Source organism: Choristoneura fumiferana, chromosome 2 (assembly GCF_025370935.1).
Source record: "Choristoneura fumiferana chromosome 2, NRCan_CFum_1, whole genome shotgun sequence".
Taxonomy (NCBI): Eukaryota; Metazoa; Arthropoda; class Insecta; order Lepidoptera; family Tortricidae; genus Choristoneura; species Choristoneura fumiferana.
Genome location: NC_133473.1, coordinates 1663913 through 1683265, shown reverse-complemented (window position 1 = coordinate 1683265; position 19353 = coordinate 1663913). Strand labels below are relative to the sequence as shown.

At 39.2% G+C, this 19353-nt stretch overlaps 1 protein-coding gene across 1 annotated transcript in view; it reads left to right on the top strand.

Moving 5' to 3' along the window:
* LOC141445623 (neprilysin-4-like) overlaps positions 1-19353 on the top strand; it is a 75202-nt gene that overhangs the window by 36626 nt on the left and 19223 nt on the right. The window contains exons 3-6 of the mRNA XM_074111475.1: positions 9801-9943; positions 17464-17593; positions 18137-18252; positions 18797-18999. Coding sequence (XP_073967576.1) covers positions 9801-9943; positions 17464-17593; positions 18137-18252; positions 18797-18999 — 592 coding nt within the window. The remainder of the gene's footprint in view (positions 1-9800; positions 9944-17463; positions 17594-18136; positions 18253-18796; positions 19000-19353) is intronic.

Below are 19353 nucleotides of genomic sequence, written 5' to 3'. Positions count from 1 at the left end.
ATAGCGAAATTGGTTATGAAAAGTTTCCACTCTGGTACGTGTTTCAGTTTCCTCGACTGGGTACCAACCAAGTTTGACGGAAAACAATTTTAGAAAACATCTACGCTTAAAAATTCGCTTCCTTTGTACAGAATCCAGAGCAAACTTGTTTGTCGCATCAACAGTCCCGTTCACAAGGACCTGGAAAGTGTAGCGAATGAAAGAATGAATGAGTGAATGAATGAATTCGCGTCGCATCGCGGCCATTGTGCCGGTGCGAACGGTGCCACGCGAGTAATGGGAACATGCATATTTTGCATGCAGCTGACAAAATAAAAATACCGAACGAATCACACACTTACGCTGCATTTCAACCAGGGGGGCTACTACGAAAATCGAAGTTCTCATCGTACCGTCCCTCTCACTCTTATATTAAAAAATATTAGCGACAGCGGGACGGCAAGATACGAAATTCGAATTTTGCACTTAGAATAGAATAGAATAGAAGACATTTATTCACATTCACAAAGACACACAAATACAACCAAACTAAAAAACAACAACAGCAAACACAAATAAAACAAAAAAAAGAAATACAAAAATTAAAATATTATATGATTTTGTGTGTCCTCGCAAAAGTGAAACGGCCGCTGACTCAGCATCGCTGACTTCGTAGTACCTATAGGCTATAGGGCCAGAGATGTGCGAGGGTATGCAGCGAGGAATGCGTTTTTCATGAACCAATAGAATCGCTTCATTTACATCCTCGCTCCGCTCAACTGTTTCCACTAGAACTGTGCTAAGCGAGAATAGATTCTATTGATTCATAAGAAACACATCCTCGCATATCTCTGGTGGAAACGCAGCCTTATAATAAACCAAGAGCGAGCAGAGGCCTTATTGTCTAGCACAGTTGCAATCACAATTGTTTTCACCACTCCTTTCTATTACACGGTAATAAGAAGAGTAAAAAGAGATGGAAAATCCGATCGTGAAGGTCGAGTATTTAACAATATAGCCACAAACCCTGTACGAACTGCAAAATTTCGTATCTTGCCGTCCCGCTGATGCTTATATTATTTAATGCGAGAGTGAGAGGGACCGCACGACACAAACTTCGATTTTCGAATTTCGGAGTAGCCCCTCTGGAGACTGGACTTGCACACGAAGCATTGCATGATTGTTATTGGCTAGATAATATGAAGACAGATGTTTTTTAAATAACTACCAACACTATGGTGGTGGCACAAGAGAACACCGGGAAATCCAAAAACCTTTTAAATAAAATGTCCCCTCCGAAATGGCCGTTTCGAAAATATTATATACATTATGGGTAGAGTCATTCACGATGACGCGTGCCGTGGTTCTTATTACAATGTTATTAATGTCTAATTTTGACAAAATCACGCGTCTTCGTGGATGGCACTAGGTTTCCACACGTATTTTGTCGGATAATTTCGTTTTTATCTTGCTTTCTCAGTTAGCTTGTTGAGAAAGCAAGACAAAATACGATGACAAAAAATGACTCACTGCGTCTGTGCCCAAGCGCATGTTTACTGAAAACGATATAAAATCATATCGTTTTCCATAAATTCCGTTTTTGACAAAATTAAAAACCTAAAATTGCTAAAAGTGGCTCCGAAGCGGTAACGTTTCGTGTGCTCTGCCTACCCCATTTGGGAATACAGGTGTGTGTGTGTGTTTTCCATAAAAATGCGCTTTATCCAATAGTTACATTACAAAATAAATAATGATTCCATTTTTTCGTCATCAATTATTATAACACCAATGAGAACAATTTCCACTAACTACCTAATTGCAATAGAATGACACTTTCGTTTTTTTGCAAGTTCCCCACTGCGAACGGTCAAAGTCGCGCATAGTGAATGTGAAATCTGTTTATCAGTGAAAATATCCGCCTGAGCCTGTACCTACTACATAATATGTATAACATACTACAGATGTAGTGAAAATGTTTTGCCATCGTATTTTTTCCGAAAAGTTCGCATTTATTTATAATATTAAAAAAAACACAGAATATTTATAATATTGTCTTTTTTAAATCTTATTTTTTAGTGTTATAAATAATACCCTATTAAAATTTCAAGTTAACTCAAATACATTTTTCATATTTTTTTTGCAAAATATTTTTGCACGCGTCTGGCTATGTTAAAGTATACATGGTGGATTTCGACGAGGGACCTTTGCGGAGATAAATACTCCAGAGACAATCACCTCTGCAAACCCTGCAATGATTTTTTAGCGTTGCACGCAGACCTAAGAATGGACAAATGGCAACATACTCGTATTAACGTAATATCCTGACGTCTAAAGATAGTTTACTTATTATTTGTTTGTAAGAACATTGACCCAGCCACCTGTTTAGGGTAGGCTCAAAGTAGTTTTTGGTATAAATGTTTAAAAGGCTATAACTTGAAAACGGTAACATTATTTCCATAGTTTCTATGGGGGAAATATAGTGTTAAGGTTGAACTATCTGCCAGTTCCGCAAAGGTCCTCGTCGAAATCCACCCTGTATACCTACCCACTAAATCGTCTGGCTTTTAATTCTTTCAACATTCAACTACAACATACAAAAATTGCATATTGCCTCAAACATATTTCTGGAATAATTTGTTGGATCACCTGGCTGGTAGAAAGTCCCACCAAAATGATCTGTCTTTTTTAAAATCTTATTTTTTCAGTTATAAATAATGGGTAGCCTATTAAAATTTAGGGGTTGATTTAGTCCTGCTACTCACCAGCCAGGTCTACAGTTCTGTGTTGGGGTATAATAGGAGAGATATGGGACAAGTTTTCAGCTTGCTTCAAATACCTACCCAAAAATTGCTGCCAGCTCCCGGACTCGTAGGACAGTTTTGTCTCGAAAAATTGAATATATAGGTAGCTCCTACGGGATAGTGATAAACGAACATTTTTGAAAATATGGTATTCTTTTGAAAATATATTCAGCCAATGTTTAGTGAAGAAAAAACTGATTCGGTTGAAAATTGAATTTAAAGTGTTTTTATGAAAACTATGTATTTGTCTCTTTTTTTCTATTGTATATTTAAATAATCAAAAAATCATTTTTTCTACGCAGTACAGTTTCTTCTCGTATCGCTTTCTAAGTGCCTTTATTTGAACAATGTGCCTTATATTTTATTCCCACAATGACCGCATGGCGGCTGTTTGGCTCGTCTACGCGTGTGTCACTCTCCCTGAACCCGCGAGTATGTACGTGCCCTGCGCATACGCACGTGCGCCGCGCGCGACATCAGGGCTGCCAACGCTAATGTTAAATTGAAATACTTTTTTTAAATGTTTAGTTTAAATGCAAGAGTTTATACTGTTTGTTCTGCGATAAAATGGCGATATGATGGGGTTTTGTACCTACGCTGGATCAAGACCAAGGCACACTGTAGATAATTAATTTAATTTAATTTTTTAAGACCTTTTTGTACACCCGTGTTGTTGTGTACATTTAACATTTCATTAATTTTATACTAATTACGAGTATACGCCTTAGATATCTATATATATAAAAGGCAAAAGTGATTGACTGATGTATCAACGCACAGCCCAAACCGCTGGTTCTAGGGATTTCAAATTTAGCACGTAGGTTCCTTTTAAGGTCTAGGGGTGCACTAAGAAAGGATTTTTTCAAAATTCACCCTCTAAGGGGGTGAAATGGGGGTCCAAAGTTAGTATGGGGAAACAAGATTAGTTAGACTATTTTATTCGAAACTTCACAGGAGTATTCTTAACAACAAATAAGTAAACACGTGTTTCAGGTTTTTTGAGAATTCAACCCTGAAAGGGGGTAATGTGGTGACAAAGTCAATCGAAAAGCAATCGTTGATATTTCAACGTACAGCCCAAACCACTGGACCTAGAGACTTGAAATTTTGCACATAGATACCTTATACAATGTAGGCATCCATAAGGAAGGATTTTTGGAAATTCTAACGGTAACGGGAAAAAACGGGATTTATATATTCGATTCCGAGTGACCCTATCTCAGTAACTGTAATAACTAGACTTCAAATTTGATTCACAAGTAGGTATTACATTAATTAAAACATCGATTTCAGGATTTTTGAAATTCCCAAGGGATAAGGAAAAAAACGGGATTTACATATTCAGTTTAACTGAATTCTATGAACTATAATAACTAGACTCTTCAAATTTGGCATAGAAGTAGGTGATTATAATAGTAAAAAAGTTTTAAGGAATTTGGGAAATTCCCACGGGATAAGGAAAAAACGGGATTTATATTCAGTTTAACGGGATCGATTTTTCATTTTACTGGTCCCAGAAAACTGATATTTTGCATATACTTAGGTTCCTTGAGGAGTGTAGGGGAACACTACAAAAGGATTTCCCGAAGTTCTGACGGGAACGGGAAAAATGGGATTTTTCGTTTTACTGGTCGCAGAAGGCTGCAATTTGGCATGTAAGTTGCTTGAGAAGTGAAGAAAACCATTAAGAAATAATTTACCGAAATTCCCACGGGAAAGGGGAAAAAAACAGGATCTTTCATTTTAATGGTCCTAGAAAGCTGAAATTCGGCATGTAGGTTGCTTGGGGATTGTAGAAGAGCGTTAAGAGAGGACTTTCCAAAATTCCAACGGGAACGGGAAAATACGGGATATTTCGTTTTACTGATCGCAGAAAACTCAAATTTGGCATTTAGGTTCCTTGGGGAGGTTTTAGGAAAAAACAGGATTTATCGTTAGTATTACTTATTGCAATTTTACATTAAACAGCATTAGTATTATTGTGGAACGATTAAGAGATAATTTGCCGAAATTCTCACGGGAAAGGGAAAAAATGGGACTTTTCGTTTTACTGGTAGAAAGCTGAAATTCGGCAATGTAGAGGAGCACTGAGAGAGGACTGTCCAAAATTCACACAAGAACAAGGAAAAACGGGATTTTTCTTTTTACTGGTCGTAGATAGCTGAAACTTGGCAAGTGTGTTCCTTGGGGAGTGTAGGGGAGCATTAACAGAGCATTTGCCGTTTTTTTTATGGGAACGGAAAAAAACAGGATTTTGCGTTTTACTGGTTGTAGAAAGCTAAAATTTCAAAATTCAAAATTTTATACTGCACGTACGCTGCAAAAAGCTCTTTAACCGACTTCGAAAAAATGAGGAGGTTATGCATTCCGCTATATATATATTTATTTATGTTAGTTCACCGATTTCTCGCTCAATTGTGGACCGATTTTTTAAATATTTTTTTTATTCGAAATAATATCTACTCCTGAGGTAGTCCCATTGTCACCAAATCAGAATCTGATGACGGAATCTCAGGGAAATCGAGGGCAACCCTGAAATTTTGTAGGCACGCATTACGTTTTTTATATAATTATCTCGAGTTATTTAAGTATTTGCGTCTGACAGACATCATCTCACGTTGATGAGCTGATGATGGAAGGTTAAACTCCTTAACGGTTAGGAGTTAGAGGAAGTTTCTTTAAACATCATATGCACGTATAGGTAGACCTTTAGTTGTATTCTTTCTGGTTATTCAGGTGAGCTGATGATGGAAGGTATAACTCCTTAACGGTTAGGAGGACACATTAAGTACCTACGCTAAACCAATCAACTCATTCATCATCATCATCCCAGCCTATATACGTCCCACTGCTGGGCACGGCCTCCTCTCAGAACAAGAGGGCTTGGGCCATAGTTCCCACGCGGGCCCAGTGCGGATTGGGAACTTCACACGCACCATTGAATTGCTTCGCAGGTTTGTGCAGGTTTCCTCACGATGTTTTCCTTCACCGCAAAGCTCGTGGTAAATTTCAAATGTTATTCCGCACATGAATTTCGAAAAACTCAGAGGTGCGAGCCGGGGTTTGAACCCACGACCCTCTGTTTGAGAGGCCATAGGTCAAACCACTAGGCCACCACGGCTTCTAATCAACTCATTACGTAACAAAATTTATCCATACCTACCTGTAAAACAGTATACTGTGACAGGACAGGCTGAGACCTAAATTTGGCACACATGTAGATAAAGTATCATAGGAGTGCACTAAGTAAGGATTTTTCGAAATTCCCATGGGAAAAGGAAATATTTAAATTTGTCTGCTTCTTGGTTGTTTGGGGAATCTCTGGAAAAACTGAGCGGATTTAAAAAAAAACTATCAGTAAAAGCTTTTTAAAAATCGATACCCGAAATAATAGAAGCCTGTTTCAATTCAATCGCGGACAGTGTGGTTTTCTCTTGAATTCACTTATTCCTATCCTGCGGGAACAATCCTATGCCGCGTAGGTACGAAGTCGCGGGCAAAAGAAGCACGTGGGTTTTCTAGAATTACACCCCTGACCTAAAGATGTGAAACAGGGGTTCAAAGTTTAACGAATTATGATCATCTAGGTTGATTTTTAAATTCTAAAATGTGTTACCCCATATTTAACGCGAGCGAAGCCGCGGGCAACAGCTAGTCTTCTTAATAATTCTTATCTCTAGTGCTGTTCTGTTAGTTTGTTCGTTTGTTTGTTTATAGGTAGGTACTCTTTATTGTACAAAAAGGAAAAACAAAAAGGTTACATAAAAAAAAAGTAGTGTTAAGTAAAAAGTCGGACTTATCCCTGCAGGGATCTCTGCCAATCAACCTTTGAGTGGTAGAGGAGCAATCAAAAAACAAGGATCGACAAATAGAGCAAAACATTTGAATAAATATAAATGCATATGTAAACCTCAATACGGGTGTTTGATCCGTAATATTTTTGGAACTTATCAAACTACGGGTAAAATCAGTCTCTACACATTACACCGTCCGTATCATGCCATGACCGTTATAGGAGCGTGTCAGGAACGGAATGTCAAACGCATACGCGACAGTGACGGTTGGTTACTCAAACTGGTTACTCATTGTTCGTCAATTGTGTTTGTTTAGTTATTTTGTACAATAAAGAGTTTACATACATACCTACATACCCTCCTGACAATTACACAAAAAAAAACAGAAGTAAACTAAAAAATACGCATCACGGTCACGAAATGGTCCCGAATCAGCAGAATGCCGCCTGTGCACTTGTGGGCATAGTCTCATACTTTTCGATACAAAGAATATATTTTTCATCACACTTGCTCGTAAACAGTGTCGTAACATGCAGGCTACCTTGGTTGCAACCCCCCAAATAAAACCCTCGACCTTAATGTGCTTGTCATTAAACCCGTGGTCGGTAAATGATTCATTGCGCGTACAAATTTTCTTGCCATGAAGCCCGCGGTCGGTAAATGAGTCAGTGCCCGTACTGATGGCGCTGCGCCGTGCCGCGTGCGCGCGCTCCTGCTGCAGGAGGCAGGACCACATGCACACGCACGTTGCGGCGCATGCTGAGGGAGGTAGAGGGCGGTGCTGCCAAGAGCACAGCCTAAGGTATCGCCAATATTTGGAACAATTATATTTTTTCTTTAACAAATATAAAATTTTACTCGCAAATGTGATGAAAAACATTGTATGTTGCACGGGCGGTACCAAAATTAAGAACATCGACTCATTAAAGCCCTCAGTCTTCGACTTCGGGCTTCTAATAGACTCTCGTTCGTAATTCCTTCTTTACCGCCCTTAAGACACAATGTACTATTTGCTTGACATGTTCCCTTTACGGTCATGGTGTGATACGGTGTAAATAATATGTATAACACCTCTAACAAGGTATTGCAGTTGGCAGCCCTGTGCGTCACCGTTATTCCGATAGAGACCGCGATTACTTTCGGCCGTTAGCGGTTGCGGTCTGGGGAATTCAATTGAGTAGAGATTTTTCGGAAATTAATGAATGTGGGCAGGTGAGTCTGATTTGCAGAATTGCAACATCATAAATCGTGTGATTTTACGCTCTGCTAGCTTTGGACAATAACGTGTTTAAATATCGAACTTTACTCAAATAAGAGCATCAAATCAATATTCTTAACAAAGCAATCATTGAACTATGTACCGAGTAGCTTTTTGCCCCCGACAAATTTGTTAATTTAGAATTTACTTAAATACGAGTAATAACGTTCCGTAGGAACTAAGGATTTTTCTGGAATAATAAAACTATCTTATGTCTTTCCTTTCCCAGGGTTTCATCTTTTCAATGTTTAAATGTGAAGAGGTAAAAGACAGACAAAAGTAACTCTTACTTTTGCATTATAATATTAGTAACAAGGATTTTAAAGTCAAAAAATGATTCAGTAAAAAAATGTAAGCCTACAGAAAACCCCTTCTAAAATAACATAATTTTATTATTTATTTGTCAAAAAATTACCTACAGCATTTCACAGTTAAAAAGCAATGAGCTGTAAAATTCAAATTACACACAAAAATACATAAAAACAAAAAAGAGTCATACTAAAACGACGAAACACCACACCCTAGCAGCTTCATCCGAAAATATTTGGCTACGTACAAAAATATCTGGCACGTCCTTCCGGCCCTAGAAATAGAGTCGTATCAGATATTTATGCACGCCTGTTGTATCAGATATTGGTGCTGGTGACTGTACGAGTACACCTACTTATCATCTACCAATTTTTCCGCTATTTTTGCACTTGACTTTAGATCGTGGTCTCGCTTATTGCATCCAAATACATGTTGCTATTCTGAATTTGGACACAAACAATAGTTTGCAATACACGGTGTTAGGCAAAGCGGGCCGGAAGCAGCTGACGCATTGGCCACCGGCAGGTCGATGTCCCTCGAGTGAAACTCACTTTATCGAGCACTTCCTAGGCTTTATCTATATGACTACTAACATAGCTCGAGCGTAGAGCTAATAAAAGATACTGAATACATAAAATAACAACTGGAAAGAAATATCAACAATTTAAATTTAATTTTTTCTGTATGTGTGAATGTGTTTGCGAATAGCGAGTAAAAATATTTTTATTCTTAGGTATTAAAAAAAACCGGCCAAGAGCGTGTCGGACACGCCCAAAATAGGGTTCCGTAGCCATTACGAAAAAATAAGTACTTACTACCTAATATTTTTCTAAGGATTTCGTATTTTATACGGAATCTTCCAAGTTTAGGTATATTTTATACCTTAGGCTGCTATTTACTCATAAACTACTAATAATTCTTAAGCAAACTTAGCCGTTTGATATACTCACTACCATCCTGATTTTTTTCAAATTTTTCCACCCACCGGTTTAGATTTTAGAGGGGGGGGAACGCTCAATTTTAATGAAAATTTGCACTTTAAAGTTGAATATTTCGCAAACAAATCACTGAAAATCGTCTTAGCAAACCCCTAATGGTTTTAAAAGACCTTTCCAACGATACCCCACACTATAGGGTTGGATAAGAAAAAAAATCACCCCCACTTTACGTCTATGGGAAGTACCCTAAAAAATTTTTTTTTGATTTTCTATTATACCATTTTGTCGGCATAGTTTACATATATATCCGTGCAAAATTACAGCTTTCTAGCATTGATAGTCCCTGAGCAAAGCCGCGGACGGACAGACCAGACAGACATGGCGAAACTATAAGGGTTCCGTTTTTGATATTTTAAAATTTTTAAGGCATCTTTATACATAGTTACGCCATGTCCGTCTATCCACGGCTTGTTTAGCTCTGTTTTTAGCACTAGAAAACTTTAATTTGGCACGTGAGAAATGTAAGAATAACGTTAATAAAAGTATTTGCGTAAAAGGAAGGATTTTCCATTTCAACCCCATAGCGTGGGGTCTTCGTGGGGTATCGTGACGTGCCGTACCTAAAGTCTTACAAAAATATTTCTTGTGTGTGAAAACCATTATCTAAAATCATTTAGCAACGCTAAAGACCATTAACTCAAACATTCCCCTTTTGTTTCAGGGAACGCACCGTCCGCTGTTCATCAGTGCTGATCGGCGCGCTAGGACTGTCTCTGATCGCACTAGCAGTGTACACAGCTGTGCTGGTGCTGTCAGACCACTGGAGCCCGCGGCCCTGCGTCAGCGAGGAGTGTGTTGGCACTGGTGAGTCAGCCCACTGAACCTGCATTGTTTAATGATACGCTAAGCCTGTCTCTGACGGCTGAGGAAAGACAAGTTACATAACAAACTTTTGCTATTAATTAAAAATTAATCCGGTTTTATTATTTAGTTAGAGTAATGACTTGGCGAATGGGAACGTTGGCAGAGGAAGGCCTAGATGAACGTACCATGATCAAATCGAGGACGATCTGAAGAAAGGACGGGTCAGAGTACTCTAAACCGACGTGCATGCATGAAAAGATTGATGAATGTGGAGGAAGCGAGAGTTGTATGCCCGGATCGCAGCAAGTGGAAGGATGTAGTCTCTGCCTAGCCTACCCCGTTGGGAAAGAGGCGTGATATCGGATGTCGTTTGACGATCGGATAGCCAAGTGGTTAGAGAACCTGACTACGAAGCTTAAGGTCCCGGGTTCGAATCCCAGATATTTGTATGAATAATACGAATGTTTGTTCTCGGGTCTTGGATGCTTAATATGTATTACAATACAATACAATACAAAGACTCTTTATTGTACACCAGACATAGTAAGCGATACAGAAAACAAATTATATTAATTATTTGTATTTAAGTATGTATTTATCTATATAAGTATGTTTATCCGTTGCCTAGTGTCCATAGTACAAGCTTTGCTTAGTTTGGGACTAGGTCAATTGGTGTCAAGTGTCCCATGATATTTATTATTTATTTATGTATGTAATGAAATTACTTGGAATAACTGTTGTATCAACTCCCTATTATTTAGATGCGTTTCGACTAGAGATACAATGTGCGAGGATGTATTGCGAGGATTGTGTTTGTCAAGAACCAAAATACGCTTCATTTACCTATCCTCGGCAACAGCTCGGCGGAGCGAGGTAAATGGAGCGTTTCTATTGTTTCATGACAAACCATTCCTCGCAACGCATCCTCTCACATCTCTGCTGGTAACGCAGCCTTTAAGTTCGTGACTTTCGCGAGTGACATCCTCTTCGCTATAGTTCAGGGATATCACGAGAATAGCTAAATTGGAGTGATATTTACAACTGCTTAAGGATGCTTTACGTTTCCGCCCACGATTTTGAAGCTTGCAGGGGAACAATAGCATATTACTCATCAAAAGGTTAGCGTGCATTTACCCTGCAGACTAACAAAAACATTTCCATTTAGTAACTGACATGACATCTCATTAAAATGACAAAGAGAGCAAAGAATATAATTCCCCCCCCTCAAATTTGATACACACACACACACACACACACACACACACACACACACACACACACACAAACATCACGCCTGCGTTCCCAAATGGGGTAGGCAGAGCACACGAAACGTTACCGCTTCGGAGCCACTTTTAGCAATTTTAGGTTTTAAGTTTGACAAAAACGGTACAATAGTGACAGCTTGCTAGGCTGTCGCCTACGGTATACCTATGGTATACCTTAACCTATATCCCCAGTCGCCTCTTACGACATCCACGGAAGAAATGGAGAGGCGTAATTCTGTGGGGATGATTTTTTTTTCGCTTCCACCCTGTGTTGTGGTACAATGTGCGTGATGCTATGGTATCGTTGGATAGGTATTTGAAAATGAAGACCATTTTTTGATAAAGCGAATATTTTCGGCGATATTCAATCTGAAAGCGCAAAAAATGATGAAAGTTAAGCTTAATAAAAACTTTGTAGGAAAATTATTTTCAACTTAATCTGTTGAGCATAGTTTTTAACTTTTTGTAAACAATGATTTCTAAGGCAAAGTTAAGTTAAGGCAAGGTCGGGAACTACGGAGCCCTACACTGAGCTTGGTCCGACTTGCTCTTGACCGTTTTTTTTAATCAGTATCCTGAATATGAAACTACCGTGAGACTCACTCATATTAAATATAATGACCCGGATAACTCACGTCTTAAATCGAGTTTAGCTCGACATGTTTCGTGCTAATCCGTAGCCCTTCGTCTCCGGAGCAACACGACTCAGCGGCTGCTGCAACACGCGCACACCCGGGGCTCTGGAGACGAAGGGCTACGGATTAGCCCGGAACATGTCGCGCTAAACTCGATTTAAGACGTGAGTTATAATATAATAATATAATATAATAATTTTATTTATTCAGACAACTTGATCCAAAAATTTTGTTAGTATTTCCTTAAGACTATGTTAGTAGTTATAGCTGGCCTGTGAAAATTATCCGGGTCATTATATTTAATATGAGTATCCTGCATCTTTTGACTCAAAGAGGTGGTGAAAGCGATTGTAATATCGAGCGCGTTAGATAAAAAAGGTCTCTGGACAGCGTCAACGCCATGTCTGAAGCCGGATAGGCTAAAATGCCTATGAACACCCCTTGTCGACTATCGTACTTTTCCAAGTTGGCTTCTCACAACCAACATCTCCGTCACATCGCGATTCCGAACAAATGTTCCGAACACATTCCACAATAAAATGAAGTGTTGGATATCTTCGAATCCTACCACAATAATTTGCAATTAAGTACAATCGACTTTCTTCATCAAATGTCAAAATGTATTAAAAGGTCATGTCCGATTTTACATATTTTAAGCTACAACAATATTTAACCAACTTTAATTTAATTTTGTATAAAGGCGACACGCACACATTATTTGAATATTATAATCGAAAAAACGTTGTAAACGGGCATTTTCGTGTACAGATGTGCCTTTATTTATTTTTTTTCACTTTTAGAAAAAATATGGCTTTTCCTACTCAGAATCAAGAGCACAATTCCGATAGTTTAAAAAAATGACTCCATTTTTTTCATTAGAAATTTTATGAGTCAGTTTTAGTACGCCCATTTCTAAGTGTATGAAAAACACGTAACAAAACTCATTTTTTCTTGGGGACATTTTTTAAACTATTGGAATCGATTGTGCTCTTGATTCTGAATAGGAAAAGCCATATTTTTTCTAAAAGTGAAATTTATAAATAAAGCAACATCTGTACACGAAAATGCCCAGCACAGCAAAAGATTCCGAATAAATTAGAACAACTTATGCAAAAGAATGCAATATTAACATAAGAAAACAAATTAAAATACCATACCGATAGTAATTCATACATTGGCAATGCATATTCGCCATACCAACGCATCTGCTTCCTTCGATCTGCAAGTTAAAACGTAATAATTATTGAGTAATTGCACAATTCCACATTCTTGAACCATCTTGATAGCATTACCAACTCATTACCATTTACCATAGAGTATGGAATCTGTATCATCGCAATTCGAACTTGTTTGCAATTAAAAAACCTGCCACAGATTACATATTCCACGTGTACCATAGACTACGCCGTTTTCGCGGGAAAATGATACGAATGCATTAATTAAGGAGACATTTTATTATTGTGGAACATAATAATTGCACTTTTGTTGCGCATATTACTTATCTCACCGGCACACGTGTTTGAATATTTAGCAGATGATTCAAAATTATGACGTCAATTGTTTTTATACGTATTAGTTTTTGATTTTGCTGTGATACAATTTGTCTCTGTTTTCTACTTTAATTAGTAGTATAGTGGACACATTAATTACCTTTAACTACCTCTATTTAAATGGATTGTTTTATTACATGCAATCCCATTCGATTGCATATCATAAAACCTCTCCTCAAACTATAAAATGGTACAATCAGCAACAAAAATATACATACGTTTGAAGTCCCAAAAATATGTATACATGACTTTATTGCCTGAACATTACGGTCGTGCATGTTTTTTGCACTTTGGCATTTCCATATCTTTGTTGCTGACTGTACCTACCGCGAATATCTATCAACCCACAGATTACTAATATGTACCTTATCAACGTACAAGACTTGAAAATTTGCCAGACGTATTCTTCTCTTCCAATTCGCTAATGAATGAGGATCAGTATTGAACCTTCATGACGAATTTCCTGGGAAAATAGTTTTTTGGTTTCCCCTTGGCTTCTACACCGCAGCTGGAGTCCTGAATTCGTAGTTGGTAGTAGATTGCCACTCTCACATTTATGTGAAAATAGTGTTTTTCTCAAACATGACATGAAACATTGACGTTGTGTTACAAATAATAGGCCGGTATCGCGCTGCAGGCGCTGCTTCTCGGCTGCCGATGCGTGGACACTCTAACGGCCTGCAAAGAGATTTCATACAACTTTCCCGGCCGCTGGCCGGCAATGCGACCGTCTTTTGTTTCAAAGCGCGCTCTGCGGGTCCCGCCAGTTTCATTTCTTGTTTTTTTCTGTTTCTCTTAAACGGGTGGACCGATTTGAATGCGTTTTTTATTTTGAAAACAGGTTTTCTAGCGATGTTTCTTAGACGTTTTATCAAAATCGGTTCAGCCGTTTTTGAGATATTGAACTTTGAAGTGACAAAGTCGGGGGATTTCCAACTTTTTGTTGGTTAGGTTAGGTTATTCCTGGTAGACTTTTCCGTCCTCTAATTTATTGTTTTGTTTCTATCAGCTTCATTGCAACTTCAAATGAAACGTCTCAGGTTAAAACTTATAACCGATAGACGGAAATATCCAATATTTTGTGAGCGAGATTTCTCATGTAGAAGCTTAGAAGTTATAACTGGAGCAAGTTTATTATCCTCAAAAAACCGGTCAAGTGCGAGTCGTGCTCGCGCACCGAGGGTTTCGTACATATTTGTAGATATCTATGAATGTACAGTGTTAAGAGAGCTCCTCTTCTACTTAAAATGTACCATCAGCCAAATAAGTGGTCTATCAATTTTTAAACAAGTTTGTGACGGAGTGCTCTTGGCCCGGCTGGTGGGGAGGGCAGCTCGTCACGTGACCCTCGGTGTTAGGCACTGCGAGGGTCTTTTTAATGTGTTTCTGATTCTATTAGCCTGGGGTAACCTACAGGGATTCTGAAGGAAACAACGAGGTGAGCTCTATCGGCCTTTTATTTATATACAAGTAATCTAGGTCTAATAAGGTCTAATAGTGCCGGTGATGCTGACGTCACAAGTTCAAATCAATATGTCGCTAAAGTCGAACTTTCAAGTTGACAGACACGTCTATTGGCATTATTGTTTTATGACATGCAAACGATTATCAGCTTTGGGGTGGTAGACCACATATTTGGCTGATGGTACCTACACGTGTGAGGTCATTTTAGATGGATACTAAGCAAGCCTAGCTTTGTAGGTACCATCTTTGTACCTACGACCCTTAGTTTGAGGGGACATAGGTCAAACCACTAATATAAACCACGTAAATTTTTATGCCCATAAAATTAAATGTCCATATCTTAAGAAGATCCGAAATCAACTGCTACGAAAGATCATTGAGTGTTGCGTCAGATCGCGGCTTCGGCGCCACATCGCGATCACGCAAGGCTTTTACTGATATGCTTGAGTTACGGCTCTGCTACGACTGCACGCTATAGAAAATCTGGGGCAAAGCTACGGCTTTAACAACCGCATCAGAGTTCACCAATGTTTAACCAAAACATTTTATTACGAATTATTCGTTTCGCAAGCTTCACTTTTAACCCCCAACGCAAAAAGAGGGGTGTTTAAATTTGACCGCTATGTGGCTGTCTGTGGCACCGAAGCTCTTAAACGGGGCAACCGATTTGAATGCGGCTTTTTTATTTGAAAGGTTTTCTAGCGATGGTTTTTAGACATGTTTCATCACAATCAGTTTAGCCGTTTTTGAGATATTGAACTTTGAAGTGACAATTTCGGGGGTTTCGTTGTTTAGGTTATGCCAAGTGCGTTTGCATTATGTATTTGTAAATGTTTCAAGATTTTTATAAAACTACCCTAACCTAACCAATAGATAAGGTTACATACAATGGTGTTGGTTCTACTCAACACACACACACACAGTTTAAAAATGTGAAAGGAATCATGTGAAATTCTTTTTTTTTGCAAAATTTAAGGCTACCGCATCAAAGATCCTCAACCTCCTCTCAGCTAACAGGCGCCCTGAACTGTTACCAAAAATACGCGGCAATTAGGTAGGTTTCTACCGCCGTATTCCTTGTGTTACGAAAATCTTTTAAGGGAACGTCCAGGAGTAGCCTACGAAACTCGAAACTCGAAGTTCGTATCGTACCGTCCCTCTCGCTCTCGTATTAAATAGTATAAGTGTCAGAGGGACCGCACGACACGAAATTCGAGTTTCGTAGTAGCCCTGCAGTTTCTAGGACTCGCGCGGCATCGCACATAGTCGCGAGTCGCGACCGTGCATGCCGTTGTGCTCGAGTGACTCGTATGCGTTATTTTCCGCTGGCCACCCACGCTTTTCCTATCAACGCGGGAATCCACTGATGCAAGATCAGGGCTATATATTTACGTTTATTTCTGCGATCTGCGTAGAATTTGTTTATCCCTATCCCGCGAGAACTGTTGGTACAATTTAACGGAATAAAAACTATCCCACGTCCATTTTAGGGTGTCACGCTACAAGTATCTCCATATAATATGACATCATGTTAGTCAAGTGCTTCCGTGGTCAAGTGGATCGTGAAAGTATAACAAGGGCTAATCAACTTTTTTACCGACACTAATCTGTCCGCGACATTTTTCAAACAATTGCAGATTTTTGTAAGTAAACATGTTTTTTTCTGTAATAATAGATGGTGTACATGAATACATGCCACCCTACGTAAGTTTAAGCTATTAAACCGTGAAATATCTTGTTGGAAGTACGATTTTTTGGTAACGCCAGACACAATTTTGTTAACGCAGGAGACGCCCAAAGTGTCGGTAAAATAGTTGATTGGCCCACAAACGAATAAATTCAGTTTCGCATTTATAATATTTATTAGGATACCGGCCGTATCGAAGATGGGATGATGATTTAAAGGCGGCTGCAGGTACAATGTGGAGAAGAAAATGTCATGATCGGAACATATGGAAAAATTTGGGGGAGGCCTATGCTAAAGCAAAACAATCTTTACCGATGTCTGAAGAACCAAAATAAAATTATTATATATACTTCATCATCATCCCAGCCTATATACGTCCCACTGCTGGGCCGGGCAGAACAAGAGGGCTTGGGCCATAGTTCCCACGCGGGCCCAGTGCGGATTGGGAACTTCGCACGCACCATTGAATCGAATACTAGTGTTGTATATATATACTTACTAGATTGTTAATAAAGGCTTTTACTATTATTATTATACTAGGATACCTATACTTCTAGAATCTTGTAACTCACAAATAGAATTTCGGGGATCTCTGAAAGGGTTGTAAGCAACCATTTTAAAGAAGTTTGTTCAGTGAGGCTTTAGAGGGCGAACAGCCGATCTTTTAATGTTTTCGAATTACGAGTATAATGATTTTTTTGTGAAAATATCCAGCGCGATATGATCGGTCATTTAGATAATTTTGAGCATCAGCAAGGTGATTCACCGGTAGGTACAGTGTTAAGACTTGTAAGCTGGAAGAGTTCAAATCTATCGGACACGACACGAATCAGTTCTTATTTTTTTTACACTCTAGGTACTCCACCCCTCTCGTCCGCTTATAAAATATAAAATTATCATAGTTTATTTTGTTTACCAGCATCAAGGATAATCTCATCCCTGAACAAGGATGTCGAACCTTGCACGGACTTCTACGAGTTCGCGTGCGGCGGCTGGATCAAGAAGAACCCTGTCCCGGAATGGGCCACCTCGTGGGACCAGCTCGCCAGGTAACGAACCAACTTAGATAACATAACTCTCCTTCGGGTAAAAGGTTGAAAAAATACCCCTACAACTACATTGACATTTTCAAAATCCAATTTTTCAAAAACGGCTGACCCGTCACTGAACCATACAAGAAAATTCGCTTTCATGTAAAATCCACCTCGAAATCGGTCTATCCGTTTGTGAGCTATTACGATGCTTACATATAAGCTTTCTTAGAAATAATGTATTATTTTAAAATGCTGCATATAAGCTAAAAACATGACCCGAACGCATTGCACCACACCAAGTAGGTAGGTACACATTTTATGTCCCTTTTCTCCCGTTATGAAAGGCATTGTCCTTTTCTTCAACGCCACGAGAGGTGTGAGGATTATCACTATTTTTAATCTTAATTATCGGCGCTATCTATTTCTTTTAATATTGTGCCTTAATAAAAGGTTGAGACTAGAAACAAGATCGTTTTTCTTTTCCTTCTCATTTGAATCTTAAGAAAAAGGAAGAAAACCGACGAGTCCCGAGCGACATTAACATTTTGTACTGTACAGGTTACGGGAGCGACTGGTCTCGGACCTGCGAGAACTGCTGGAAATGCCGGATGAGGAGGGGCTCCCGAGCAGCGTGCTCAAAGCCAAGGCGCTATACAGAACTTGTGTCAACACTGGTGAGTAGATAAAGTAGATATGGATATGCCTCAGCCACAACTACGCGTTACCAGTAGGCAGTGCAACCAATGTTTCCCTTTATAATGAAAAGCCGTGTCTCCACTGAATGTGTGAAGTGCCGCCGCGTGAGGCAAGCGCAAGAGGTATGATTTTGTTCAATACAGGGCTCAAAATCGCACCGAAAATGGCTACTGCGCAAGGCGGCTAGCCTAGTAGAGACTCAGCTGAACAAAATGGATAACCCACGTCTTTAATCGAGTTTAACTCGACACATCGGATTTTTTTTAATCGAAGTTTTTTCTGCTTAACCACTAAAATACCTTAAACCTTATATACCTAGTAGTAGCGTTGGGGAAGAAAGTGACGACCACGAACCGCATAGCGAAGCGTTGGCAGGACATCCCCTAGTCTAGTACGACTCATGACATTGCGAGACTTGCGGGCAACCTTTGTTGGCGTTCTAAGGGACATACCTTTCTTCAACTGTGGATGCGGCTGACAATGATGAAGATGATGCCTATTATTAATTCACAATCTTTCCAGATAAACTAGAATCTGAGGGCATCAAACCAATTCAGCGGATCCTTCAGGAATTGAGCCTCCCCCCCACGCCGCCGGTGGAGGTGTCTTCGAACTTCAGCTGGGAGCTGGTGGCGGGGCGCGGCCGCAGGCTGCTGGGGCTCAGTGTGCTGCTGAGCGTGCAGGTCGCTGAAGATGTCAGGAACACCAGCCGCAATCGCGTTGTGGTGAGGATGAACTGAACCTATAACTGGATACACCTGGTACTAAGACTAGACTTTCTTGACAAGGGATGAGTAGGTCCATAAGGTACATAAATGTCCTAGTATTTGAGATGCTCAATAGAAAACATCCCACCGCCACCTCTTTTGTGAATGGCAGGCATACAATTATTAAAATAGCAACTTAGTAGCACAGTGACCAGCAGACAGACGTTCACCTTATTTAACTGAACATAAAGGACGAAATTACGCATATTGTCATTAGAATTCATATTAATAAAACGACAGGCAAATTGTACACTTTAATGGAAAGTGGGTGAATCATTTCATCGTAGATTTAAGAAACATAGGAATTAAAAA